The sequence below is a fragment of the Silurus meridionalis genome, chromosome 20, assembly GCF_014805685.1.
Source record: "Silurus meridionalis isolate SWU-2019-XX chromosome 20, ASM1480568v1, whole genome shotgun sequence".
NCBI classification, from domain to species: Eukaryota; Metazoa; Chordata; class Actinopteri; order Siluriformes; family Siluridae; genus Silurus; species Silurus meridionalis.
The window spans coordinates 12,948,171-12,962,510 of record NC_060903.1 but is presented as its reverse complement, the minus strand read 5'-3'; the positions used below and the strand labels follow the sequence as shown (position 1 = coordinate 12,962,510).

The following is a 14,340-nucleotide window of genomic DNA, read 5'->3' as shown; positions in this document are numbered from 1 at the left end:
AGACTGGAAAAAGTGCTGAATTTACATAAATCTCTAGTGCACACCAATAGCATTTTGCAGAGTCTTATGGCTGTAACAGCAGAACCAAGGTAAGATGCTTTTTCATAGATTCTTTCGTTATCTCATCTGACTGTGATTTTTAAGTTTTGTTAGCAGTCCACAAAAGCAAAGCGGTTGATACATCCTAGACATTTCTGCCCTGTACAGCACAGTCATTTCTTACTGAAAAACGAATGCAGTGAAAGGGTATTGTTATAAATGTGCCCCACAACCTTCCAGTGTAAATTATATATATTCAAAAATACTGTATGTTTTAGACGTATTATATGTGTTAATTATCCTATTTGATTAGTTACCATGAACCTTTCACTAATGGTATATGGTAATGATAATAGTACATATCTGACCTATATTGTTCAGTATTTGTTAAATAACTGAACAGAAGTAAAGTAAATGTTTGGGGTCAAATGTCAAAGAATAAGGTTTTGACTAGTTTACTGGTCTTAAAAATAGTAATTTTTTAAGAATTTGTTTTTAATTTTAATGTCGAGTTAGTGATTTTTTTTACTTAACGTGAAAATTCAATAGTGTTTACTCATTTAGGACATTTCATTAGTTGGTATTATGAAACAGAAACATTGAAAACCCCTGGTTTAAGTGACTTTTTTAGGCTGGATTTAAAATTTATACTGGACCACATGTCTTGTCTCAATCAGATGTCCTGAATAGGTTAGGTCCAAAATTATATTTGATTGTATCTGTTTAGAACCCAATATATATGATATATAACTATATTAACTTAGAAATTGGTTTTATGACTACATCATAAGAAATGGCATGCTGGGAAACAAACAGCATGAGACTGTGGTTTAAATGTTTCCTTCTTTGGAGTCTGGATTGGGTGTAGATCTGGGACACTCCAGCATCAGGTGACCATAAAACCAAGCTGAGGAACTGCAGATTCTCACATCGAAACATTTGATCATCATCAAAGACATTATAAACTTTAAGGGACTAGTTTTATACACATTACATGACAAGCTAATTGTCTAGGACATAACACAGAAGAACTTTTTTGGGGGGGACAAGATCTTCTGAAATGGCTTTTTGGCCCAAAAGAGAAAGGTAAGATTTAGAAGTTTTGCCCGGCTGCTGCGCAATGTTGTAAAATCTTCAGTCAACATATGAAAGAACAAACTGAATTATGATGACTTTGTGTAATTTATCAAAATGGAAGGAAATATCTTGTCTGTATGATAGAACCACCCAACATAGCAGCTGTGTAGTGTCAAGGGTGGGGTAAACCGCTGTATGTCGGGGGTCATAACTAATCCCAACACAGGAAATGAGCATCGAACTAGCGAGACAGTAAGATCAAGACGTTCACCAAAACCGAGTGAGCATTTATAGTTGATGTGGTCTGAACAACTGTGGGTCTTCTTTAACATGAACTTGCTTCCTCAAACGCACACAAAGATCCTTACTCTCAATGGAGAGATGTCGCGCCGAGACCAACGCTACCGGAGTCATTTAAAAGGCAGAATGTAAGTCCACAATAACTCAATGTGAAAGCGAGGATGAATAGTTCCTTTCTAGTTACTTTGTAGAATCAGCCATGATGCAAAGTCTATTTGTGCAGAAAATTACTGAACTCAAGTTTGAAAGGGTTTTGTGTACATTGTCGTCTTATTCTCACTATATTAAGTGTGTATTTTGAGTTTTCAGTTGGAGTGGGTGTGCTTAAGTTTTAGTTTCACTTCCTTTTTTGGTTTACCATGGATAATTTTCAGTTTGGTTTTAAAATGCCCTCATAAGAATCATAAGAAGAATGCTGATGTTCAACGTTCAGTATAGACAAACAAAAAGTTTTTTTTGGAAAACTTGATTTGATTGCAAGATGTGTACTTTTTCTTATATTTTCTTATGTTATGATATCTGTATTAGTATTTATCATTAGTCCATTGAGGTGCAAATTGCTTACTGACTATCTTAATTTGTTTGCTTCTTGTCAGCATACTGCTAGCTCTTCTTTAATGTTCCTCTTCTCTGTCATTTCTGTTATCTCTCTCTGTAAAGGAAGTCCTGGCTAATGTATACATCTCTCATTTTAAGATTAGCACTAACTAGCTGCTTAAATATAATTCTATATAATTAATCTCTTTAGGCTAGCCATAAAAATGTTAAACCGAAGCAATTCGGTTGATCTCTTGTCCATTCATTTAAATTTCATTCGATTGTTGAAATTCTTTGATACTTTTGTCGTTTAAAATACGTGTATCTTTTTTTTTTTTTTTTGCATTAACTTTTAAAGCTGTTGTTTCTAAAAGATGCATATGTTATAATCTTTTTTTTATAAGCATATAATTATTTTACTTTAGTTTCTATAGTTAAAATGTTTTTTTTACGGTTTTCAAATTCTGTAATTTGTGTTTTATGTAACTACATTTATATTTACTTGTGTTATCAAGTCAACCTTATATATCAAGCACATTTAAACCACAGAAGTACTTAAAAAAAACAATCAAAATGAAGATAAGTTAAAATATACAACAGGAAACATAATTATACATTAAACATTTACCTGTTACAATGGATTTATAAACCTATTAAAAGCTTTGAAATGTCATTAATGGAGTTATAACATTTTTGTTTTATTATGTCTTGTTTATCAACTTGTGCTACTAGCTAGCCCTGATATACAACAGTAATTATCTCTGGTTCTGGTCAAATGCTAGCATAGCAACCTCTAAAGAGCACATGCTAATTTTCATTTCCTTACTGAAAGCAGTGAGGTTAACTGTAGGTTACAGATGCATTACAATAGAAGAACGTAGTAGAAGAAACTAAATGTTTCTATTAAGGTTTAAATAAGTCTTATCCTTGTTTTCATCAAATCAAGAGATTAGAGTGCAAATGAAAGCACTCAACTGTTGTGAAGGATTGTGTGCTCATAGTTGTAAGAAGCTGTTGACTAGTCGGGAGGAAATGCGGCAGATGATGAGGCAAAATAAGCGTCCAGTGTGAGCGTATGTGTCAGTCTGGAGGTAAACATGGCGATTGAGGTTACATTCATATTGATGCGGATAGGTCTGAAAACAATGTTTTCCTTTCAAAATGCTCTCCGTCCATGCTGGCATTTTTAAAAACGATTTTTAACAATGTAAACTTCTTCAGAGACTGATAGGTCTGAAAGCACATACATCCCTGTACTGCTCATGTGTAAAAATGTAAGAATCCTTGACCTGTGTCATTTCCTCCATTCCAGAGTGTATTTAACCTTCAGGTTTTCTGAATCGATGCAGCAATTTCAAGGGTTGGAGTAATTGCTGCGGGTTTCCCATGACTATATAGACTATAAATTCTGAGTTGAATCGTTCATGTGACTGGGCCACATGACTAAAATAAGACCACTGTGTTTTAATATCTTTTATAATAATCATTTTTACCATTTACACTACAATGAGAAAACGGCAAGTGCTTGCAAGGGCATTTTTTAAATGTTAGTGTAGGACAGATAGGTAGAATGTGGAGAAAAAAGATGAACACCAAACCTCGTTATCAACTAGGAAAAACTTCCCAGATGCTACTTTAAATTACAAGGCTGGCTTGGACAGACATGAGCTTCCATGCTACATGCTTCGACTTCCTTGCTATGCATCCATTTTAATCTTCTTCTTTCGGCTTCTCCCATTAGGGGTCGCCACAGCAGATCATCCGTCTCCATACCCCCCCTGTCCTCTACATCTGCCTCTTTCAACCCAACTACCTGCATTTCTTCCCTCACCACATCCATAAACCTTCTCCTTGGTCTTCCTCTTTTCCTCCTTCCTGGCAGCTCCATCCTCAGCATTCTCCCACCCATATAAAATATGCGTCCATTTTAATATAAATGTATAAATAGAGTAATATTGCACACATAATTTAGCAAATATATCTATAAAAGAAAACACCTAACCTGGTAAATGTTATTTGTAGCCTGTATGGCTGTAAATTTAATAAAAATTTTTAATTTTGTATGAAATGAAGTCAACTGATTAGTCTTTGCTGGTGTGAAAAGCTATAAAGCAAGCAAGCGGGCCCGGTTTGTCTTTTACTTAAATCTAGCTCTGAAAGGTCATTTGGCTGTGGTCACTGAGGCCTCTATTCCATTAAGCCTTCTGTGCTACATTTAAATCAACTCTCCATTGTCCCGCGTCTTTTCTATTCACTGAAAAAAAAGCCTGCAGTCCTTTGATAAGATGTTTGCTCCAAAATACTGACCTTTCTCCCTCTCTATTAGCACACATTAAATAAATGCCCTTCACTGTTTTTTCTTTAGAGCTATGCACTTTTTAATATTATCATATCTCTTATCTGGGCAGGCTGGTGCTCAGAAAGATTTCATGCAGACTTTTGTACTGTCAAGCTGAAGTGAGAGGGGGTGCCTACCTATTGGATATACTGTAACATGCACAAAAAATGCAAAAGAGAGCTTAGCAAGCACAAAGAATCTGCTGGTGCAAGTGCTATTTAAAAAGTGCATCCATTTAAATTCCTTCTTCAGCCTGCTTACTCACTGAGGTCTTTATTTTAGCACAAAGACACAAACGATTCATCTTCAGCTTGTGTGAATTTCTAAGAGGAGCATGTCTTGTTTAGAGAAACTTGAAACTTGTACACCTTGTTCATGGCTGCACGCATGAAAATTATAACCTGCATGATAACTGGCTATGCATCCAAAAAATTCCTGTTTTTTTCTGCTTTAGTTCAGTTGAATAAATAAATAAAGCAAGCAAGCTAGTGCATGCGTTTTTTCAAACCTGCATGCATAAAAGAGAATTTGCAAATGATCCATGACTGGGAATGAAAGCAAACCTGAAATTGGTCTTGGGTGAGAATTCCCTAAAATTTTGCAAACTCCCATAAACTAAATGTCTTCATACATCCAATCAGAGTAGAGCAAGCATGAAAGATAAGCAAAATATACTACACAATAGGTTTTAGATACTAGTATACTAGAGCATGGCACATCGAGTAATTTAGATATACTGTTAGATTATTATAAAGCAAATGCTATTTTAAATGTTTTATTGACCTGACAATTAGTCCTGCCCCCTAAAGGGTTGCCTCTGTTTAGAAGCTCATTAGGTATGCATAGGTTTCAGCAAATGTGAATTAGGGGAAGTTGAAGGCTTCTTGCAATTTGTCTTGGAGGCAGTAGACTGCTCTAAAAAAAACCCTTACGAAACCAGAAAAAAAATCAGTAGGCACATAAACTGGAGCCTGAATAAACTGGATAAAATTAGTTCTTCAGAGTATGAACTGCTTGTTATGATTGCTTATCTATCTATCTATCTATCTATCTATCTATCTATCTATCTATCTATCTATCTATCTATCTATCTATCTATCTATCTATCTCTATCTCTCTCTCTCTCTCTCTCTCTCTCTCTCTCTCTCTCTCTCTCTCGCTATATATATATATATGTATATATATATATATATATATATATATATATATATATATATATATATATATATATATATATATATATATATATATATATATATATATATATATATATATATATATATATATATATATATATATATATATATATATATATATATATATATATATATATATATATATAGTCATAGGGTTTTTGTGCTAATTTCTTTGTATTGTATTGTATTGTTGAGGGCACATGAAGCCCGTATACACTGAGGTACTGCTAGGGTTAATATAAAGCTGCTGAGCTTGCCAGCTTGAGTGTTGCCTCCCTCTGATTGGCTAACGGATTTCCTCAGCCAAACCTTTGGGAGGAGCCAGCCAGAGGATGATGTCATGCTTTTGCTAAAGATAATGACATCATGCACTCATTGATATTCAGCTCTTCTAAAAAAGAAGAGAAGTAGAGGGAGAGGAGGCTACGAGAAAGAGCCTTTCTCGTTTCATTGCTCCAATGTCTTATCTTTCATTTATTCAAGAAATCCTTTTTCATAAATCACTCTACGTATGAACGTATTGCATTCAGCCATTGTGGTGCTCTTGTTTAAGATAACGGAAGTGAAGAATTGGTTTCCTTGTTCCTTGTCAGTTCTGAAAGACTGTTCAGAATAATTCTTTTTTTTTTTGTAAGAGGTCAGGATGAGGAGGCCACATTTCCGCAGATCAAGTTGTGCGTGTAGATTTCACAGAGCCTCCGGTAGTTGCTGGATACATTAAATAATCCAGACCACATCTGAGCTGGAAAATCTGATCCCCTAAAGCTTAATTTCCGGGGTAAGCCGTGCATTCTTGACCTGAATGTTTTTTCTTTCTGACTATATAAGTACCATTGCTTTGATACATTTCTAGCCATTATTCTTCGATTTAGTTTAACTTGATTTGTGTTTATAGTGATTGTTTGACTAGATGATAAGATGACTAGATCTGGACTATAATGAAACATATAAATGCTCTATCCATTTTTTAATGTTTCTAATCTTTTTTACTTCCTTTTTGCAAAGCGTGCTTTCTTTAAATGTGACACTTTTTATTCACCATTTTATCTGGCTACCTGAAACAACCATTACACCTGTCAGACATTGACAGTTTAACAGAAATAGAGGAAATCTTTTTGGCTCTCTGATCTGTATTTTTAGCTTTTCAACCCTTTTTTCTTCTTTTTTTGAAGTTTCTCTGAAAATGAAAATAAAACAAAACAATTCGGTGCTTTCCAATCAAATTCTGGGTAAATGCCTGTGTTACGTACCTACTGTTGCATAACGGGCTTTTTGGGTTTCCCATTGGGCAAATAGAATCAATAACCAATATTAAAACAAGTCACAAAACTAATTATAAAGCAAAAGCAAAAGTTACCCTCTACCAGTGTCACTCTGTGTGAAAGCAAAGTGCTTCTGGTAAATGGAGCTCAATCAGCCTCCATAGGAAAACCTCTGAGTGTAATATTCTACTTGCTGTTTATACACAAAACCACTTCTTGCTCATCATTCTATCAAATGTGTAGCTCTGTTTTACCAACCCTAATCTTCACTCATCGACTATTTGTTCAGGCTTTTAAAAATATGACGATAAGAATGTTCTGACAGATGCAATGGTACATTTTTGTACTATTTCATTGATTATTTTCTAAAATACATTTTTGAAAAGTCCTCTGTTAGATTAAAATGATTAACAGTTTACAACCTTTTTTTACAACCTAATTTTTCTAATATGAAAATGAGAGAATGAATCAAGTGAATGTATAATTTAGTTCACATACTATCAGATGGGGATTTTTTAAAATTCCCTACTTGTGCACTGATACGGCTTTGGCCTTATCTGAGGGTCATGTAACCTCTTCAGAATCTCATATTGCATTGGACACTCAATGATTGGAGAATGAGAATTATTCAGATATTAAATATACAACTGGGTTTTAAAACTTTATTGTTGGTATTCTTTTGAATTTGTTCAAAGAGATCCAGATGTCTTCTAGTAATCACTCTGTTCTACGTTTTTTTTCTAGCAAATGTTAAATATGCAAATAATTTTTCAATTCAATGTGTTTAAGTCTGTCTCAGTCAAGTAATATTCTTTAGGCAGTGTACCTAGTGCAAGCTTAGTGTGCCTGATCATACCAGCCCACTTTTAATTACATTTGTTAATACTGTCTAATGACATTACTGTCTATTGACATCAAGTGTTAATTTATCTGGAAAATGTCAGGCTGAAAATTTCAATTTCAATCAAGTTTCACATCTAAGTAATTTTTTTTTAGATAAGATTACAGTGTAAATGCAATTGTATTGTTGCTTTAAAAAAAATTTGCTGTGAACTGTCATTTAACAAAGATTATCAATACTGGGTTTATTATCTGTAAATGCCTGGCGAATATATGGTATGTGCCTTCTTTAACATAAATTCCTGTGCATTAAACTTCGCACCTTTTATGTGGAGATGCATTTTAGCCCCATTCCCTCAACTAGCTACTGCATTAAACAGGACATAAACCTGTAATTTGTGGTCAAGTAGATTGAAGTGGAAGCTGCAAGCAGACACTACACATGGACACTAAAAGTTTAATTAATAAAGTGCTCATGCTAATTCCCATTGGGAGCTGAAATGAACAGGGTGCAAAGTCCAAAGTGGTCCATTCAGAATAAAAGCCAGGCTCAGGAAAACAATGACTCATTTTCGGATGAGCCAGACTTCTTAGATGGAATTGGGCCAAACAGGAGGAAATCGTTAACCTACTATTCATTTTACTGATACTCTCCTCTGATGAGATAACAGAGGCCTGGGAAGCTAACATCAATAACTCATTTAATGAAAGGGCTGTCATTTTAGCAACACCTAGCACTGTTTTTGCAGGATGTTAGTCATTAGACAAATTATATCACTTGAGTCTGGTAGTTTCTGTCATGAAATGTGGCAACAAACCAAATTCTTTCACAGGAAGAGGTAATTTCTCTGACAACGCAAACGCCCAAACCACATTATTCTGGTTACTGACTTCACTACACAGGTTTTAAACTCAGTGACTATATTTTGCTCATTGTATTGGTTGTTTTTGTATGTGAAACTGGTGCATGTATTTGTTACATACAAGATTCTGAAGCTTGTTGCCAGATGAAACACAGGGTGTCTCCCAAAGTGTTACAGAACAACTGAGAAGTAAATAGCCATGAGCATGTCTGTATAAGAAGACTTTACAGTGACAACAATATATACATTTCTACTAGAAATTTGGGTGTCCTAAAGTTGTATTTTTTGGAGGGCAAGCCGTGTTCCACATACAGTGCATCTGGAAAGTATTCACATTTTGTTATGTTACAACCTTATTCCAAAATGTATTAAATTAATTATTTTCCTCAAAATTTTCAGTTCAATCTTTACCTTTACCTTTTGGCAAACTGTTCTGCTGTTCTGCAAGTGTAGACTAACTTAATTGCATACTCCTCATTGTAATATGGCTGTATGCTTTACATAGAAAGAGTAGTTAATTTAATCAACGTCAAATTTTACAAAAAAAAAAAAAAAGAAAAGAAAAACTAAAAGCAGTATGACAGAGGAATTATAGTGGTACTTTCTTAGACAATTTCAGCATCATTACTCATAGTCTTGCAGTCTTTGAATTTTCTTTCAGGTTCATTGCAGGAAAGCATGCTTGGGCTCACCCTGCTTTCTTGAATAGATTATCCCTTTAATCCCCATCTGCCTAATCCCCAAACGATCAACATTTTTATATTGCATACCACCCCCCAACACACAATTATAACACACTTGCAAATGCATAACTGTAAATTTGTTGTGCACAAATGTACATTTCATCACATATAAACATAATTTTTCGATTTCATCTTATCCACATACTTCAGTCAGGATTATTATACAAAACCAGGATTATTTTTTGCTGTGGTGAATTTTCTTGATACACAATGTACAGCTCGGTTCTCTCTGAGAAATCTCTCACCTGAGATTTGCGAACTGTGATCCAGCTTTGATCTAACAGACCTGTCATTGCTTAAATGTGGACCCTCTGTGCGGGGTAAGAGGAGTAGGCATCTTATTATGCATCTCTCTCTGATGTAGTGGGAATAACCTTGAACTGTTCTCTGCCTCCTCCTTCATATTTGGCTGCAATCGTACCAGAAACAGTGCATCAAATCTAAATCTCAGATGATTAAATTCATAATAATTTGGGCTACACTGAAATTTCAGCCAAACTTGGCACTACTTGTATGTGATATAATTTTGGCCAAGGACTTTTACTTGTCATCTAACAGCAGCACATTAATATGCAAAGCAAATCTTCTGCCAAAATATTCATCTACTTACAACCCCAGAAGCATGCTAATCGACTTTTTGAGGCAGGGAACCAATCAGACTGTAAGACTTTTTATTGCAATAAATTCCAGGAGAATACTGATTACATAAATCATTAAAAATACAGTGGACATTAAATCTAGTAAATGTTTCTATTGAGATTTGTTCACTGTGTGAATTTAACGTAAGCGTGACTTAAATATCTACCAGAATGATAATATTGTCACACCCTACAGCTTTGTTAAATGATAGATGAAGGTCTGTGAGGAAGTCTCTACTGAATCACAGTTTAGGAGATAAAGCCACACTAGTCTGGACAGGAAGCTGTGTGTTAGATAGATCTCTAGGTTCCTGAGGGAACGAGACGAAATTCCGAAATGCTTTGGGAACGCGCCCAAGTGTTCACGCTCTGAAATAATGTGTGTAATCAGTCAAAAATTGGACGCTGGCCGTCACCGGTGACGTCACGACCAGGAGTATAAAACACATATTAGTAAGGGCAGCTGCAGCTTCTGTAAGGGAGTAGATATCATTGCAGGGACACCGGAGGTATGGCATATAGACGCAGCATCTCGTTCACTAAGGGAACTATGGTTACATACGTCTTTGGGTACATACATAACCTTTCAGGAACTCAAACTGTGTCGAAACGCTTTGGGATTGAGTGTCCAATCAAGCCAGACTGACCAGTCCCTGCCTAGTGTGTGTCTGTCAACACAGCTAGAGAAGGACTGAGGGGCCAGGAGTGGCACTGCGGTCTAGGTTTAGAGCAGCGTTACATATGTCTTGGGGGGAAACGCCAGAGGACTAAGATTTTGAGGCAGCCACACTCCGGGTGGAGTGAGCTCTGACCCCGAAGGGAGCAGGGAGACCAGAGGCCTCTCTTGGGAAGGCTGTAGCTGACAAGCAGCTGATTGGTGTTCAGTGCTTGCACCGGACAGAGCCGGTTTGGTTTTTCCTGGTCTGGGACCTGGAACAGAGTAGGATAGAATGCCTGTTATGGTATGATCGAGGGCACCTTGGGGATGTAACCCGTACGGGGGTACAGAAGGGCACTAGCCATACACAGGGTAAACTCCAGGAAGGAGGGGGCCACAGAAAGGGCCTGCAGGTCCCCTACCCTCTTGATAGAGCAGATGGCCAATAAGAATGCGGTCTTGATTAAAAGGTGCCTCCAAGATGCCTCGGTTAGAGGCTTGAAGAGGGCTAAAAAAGCAACCTCAAAACGACGGGCAGGTCCCACCCAGGCACTCTAGGTCGTACTGGGGGCCTCAGCCTCTGGGAGCCAAGGAGAAAGCGCGTAACAATCGGGTCTCTGCCCAAAGATTGCCCAGCCACAGGGGCGTGATAAGTACGGTACGGACCAACACGTGGTGACCTCTGAGGTCCCCACCCCGTGAGGGATGCATCTGTCGTTAGTGTTAAGCGACGACCGGAGACTCCCAGCATGGGGCCAAGAGATAGGAACCGGGGATCTCTCCAAACATCTAAGGCACGTAGGCATCGCCGTGTGACCTTGATGGTGCGGAGGAGGTTGCCCCTTTGTGAGAACCCACGGGTCCTGAGCCACCACTGAATGGGTCTCATGTATAGCACGCCAAGTGGAATCACAGTAGACGCAGCTGCCATAAGCCCTAGCAGTTTCTGGAACTGCTTGAAAGTGAGAGGCTGTCCTTCTCTGACCTTCCTGACAGCTGTAAGGATGGCCACAATGCGGGCAGGGGAAAGCTTGCTTTCATTTATTTTCTTTTTTCGTTTCTTTTCTTTTCTTTTTTGACAAACAATCTGACAGAAAACACAAACACACAAAGCGCTTCGTCAATAAACAGAAGCTGCCGCTGCCCTTACTCATATGCATTTTATACTCCTGTTTGTGACGTCACCCCACCGGTGACGGCCAGGTCCAATTTTTGACTGATTACACACATTATTTCAGAGCGTGAACGATGCAGCTTGAGTTCCTGAAAGGGAACTGATGTATCTTGTCCTCTTGGGACCTGGTTTGATCGAACTTTTTAGTCTGTAATGGAAAATGAGTGTGGGGGCACAGTCAAGTGAGACAGAGGTCAGGAAGAGATGCTAAAGTCTGTTTATCCCCATCTCTGTCATGTTCTTCTTAGTCAGTTGTCAAACACAAAGCAAATACCCACACATGGGTACAATTTACATTTGTTGTATTTGTATTTTTTTGTTACCCTGTCATGCATCTAAAGACAAATTTTATCTATTAATCACTCAATATTTCCTATTGACTATTTTTTCTGTGTAATTGCAAGTATTAGTCTTTTAAGGTTTGACAAAAGAACATATTTGTTGAGCAGCTTTGCAGCTGTCTTGGAAACTGATGTAGATTTATTCACAATGAGAGGAGATTGTTACGAGAAAAAACTCCTGAAAAAGAGATGAAGAAACCTTGAGAGAAACCAGAGTTTAAAGGGAACCCATATAATGAGATTATTATGTAATTTCTCTCATCTACAGCTTTGTACTGCAAAGTCATATATATATATATATATATATATATATATATATATATATATATATATATATATATATATATATATATATATATAATTAATTAATTAATAATTTAAATGCTTATAAATTGCTTTGTCTTACCTAGCAGCAGTTAGTCAGCAGTCTGTCAGAAAGTGACTGTTTACTATTAGATAACCTCGACATATTTATCTTTTTGACCTCACCTTCATTTTTGAATGTTCTGTTTTGTCCAGACTAAAGCATTGCAGTCATAACAACATGCCTGTCGTTGTTGTTATCTATCCTCCAGATGCTGTGAATGCAGTGCCTCTCTGTCGCGCTGGTACTATGAAAAAGATGGACGTCTCTTCTGCAGGAAGGATTACTGGGCTAAGTTTGGCGAGCTGTGTCATGGCTGCTCCGAGCCCATTACCACCGGGCTCATTATGGTAATGAATAAATTATTATTCATGAAACACTTGAAAACTAGTCTTTATAAAATGCTTATGTGAGTTATGATCAAGTAGAAACTTAGTATGTGGGACTGTGTCTCTTTTTATTAACTAATAATCACAACAGACTTCTGCACTTTTCTTACTGTTGCTCAATGTGCATCTGAAAAGAAAAATGAACATGTGTCTTTAAAATATATATATATCTCTGTGCTTAATAATGTGATGTGAATCACAAAACATTAAGTGTCCTGAAATTCAATTAATGCTCACTTTATTAGGAACACCAGCACATTATGCAAATATCTAATCAGCCAAACATGGGCCATTCAAATGGGTGAAAAAATGTGATTTCTTTGGTTTAGACAGTGGATTCATAATTGGTGCCTGGCACTTTGGTTTGAGTATTTCTACTGCTAATCTTCTGGGATGCCAATAAATGGAAAAGCTCCAAGTCAGCAACAATACTGCAAATGAAATTGCCTTGTTGATGAGAAAGGTCAGCGGTGAATGGCCAGGCTGGTTTTAGCTGTCTACAGTAACTCACATAACCACTCTATAAAATTGTGGTGAGCAGAAAAGCAGTTCAGAATGCACAACACATATTAAAGTAAAGTATTAATATGGATAATCACAACCGCAAAAGATCATGTCAGCTTTATTTTAGTTAAAACTGAGGTTGCTGTGGGCACAGGCTTTGCCCAATTTGGACAGTTGAAGACTAGAAAAACACAGTCTAGCCTGATGAATCTCGATTTCTGCTGTGGCACACAGATTTTAGTGCCAACAGCATAAATCTATGGAGCAATCCTCTAGGTTGGTGGAGATGGTGTAATGGTGTTGTGAAAGTCTTCTTGGAATACATTCATCACTTGAATGCCATTGACTATTTAGGTGTTGTTGCTGACCATGTGCATCTCCTCCTAGACACAGTTTACCCATTTTTTGGTGACAACTTTAAGCAAGACAATGCACCATGTTGCAAACATACTCTAAAACAGGCTGCATGAACATTTATGTTAAAATAAGTGTTCTACAGGGGCTTTTACATCCACAACGTCTGAATTTGGGATGTGATAGAAAAGGAGATTCGCAGCATGAAAGTACACCTGAAAAATCTGTAGGAATTTTGTAATGCATTCATGTCAACATGAACCAGAAATTTTAAAGGAATGTTTTTATATTTTGAGGTATTTTTAACAACATTGTTTCTAGAGCAAATGGAGTCCCTCCCCAATATGTGTAATTAATGAGTGTTTTACAGTATTACCAACTTAGCTACTGGAAGTTTAGGGATTTTTCTTCTCCTCACAGGCTCAATAATGACAGTTCTAAGATTTAAACTCACATCCTTCTGGTAACTAGTACAGAAACAAACCAGACAACACTTTGAACCCACTCATAGTCTTACCATCTATCAACACTCAACTGTTTTTTCCATCTCAGACTAGTATTAGATTTCACACAGCCTTTCCTATTACACCGAACAACAGAACAGCACTGATGCAATTATGAGCGCTCTGTCACACGTGTCCTGGGGTCCCATGAATTAAACAGTAATCCACTGTTTTCCAGCTCGGGATGTTGAAAGAGGCTGTATGTATAATTCAAGGAGAG

At 36.9% G+C, this 14,340-nt stretch overlaps 1 protein-coding gene across 3 annotated transcripts in view; it reads left to right on the top strand.

The window, feature by feature from the left end:
- The window catches only part of limk1a (LIM domain kinase 1a), a 57,609-nt gene that overhangs the window by 13,663 nt on the left and 29,606 nt on the right, over nt 1-14,340 (top strand). Inside the window, exons 1-2 of one of the 3 annotated variants that reach the window (XM_046876922.1) lie at nt 993-1,125; nt 12,582-12,720. In XM_046876922.1, the coding sequence (XP_046732878.1) occupies nt 1,100-1,125; nt 12,582-12,720 (165 nt within the window). In that variant the 5' untranslated portion in view covers nt 993-1,099. Of the gene's footprint in view, nt 1-992; nt 1,126-1,340; nt 1,545-12,581; nt 12,721-14,340 lie in introns of those variants that run through there. The other 2 variants (XM_046876921.1, XM_046876920.1) reach the window with 2 other exon arrangements.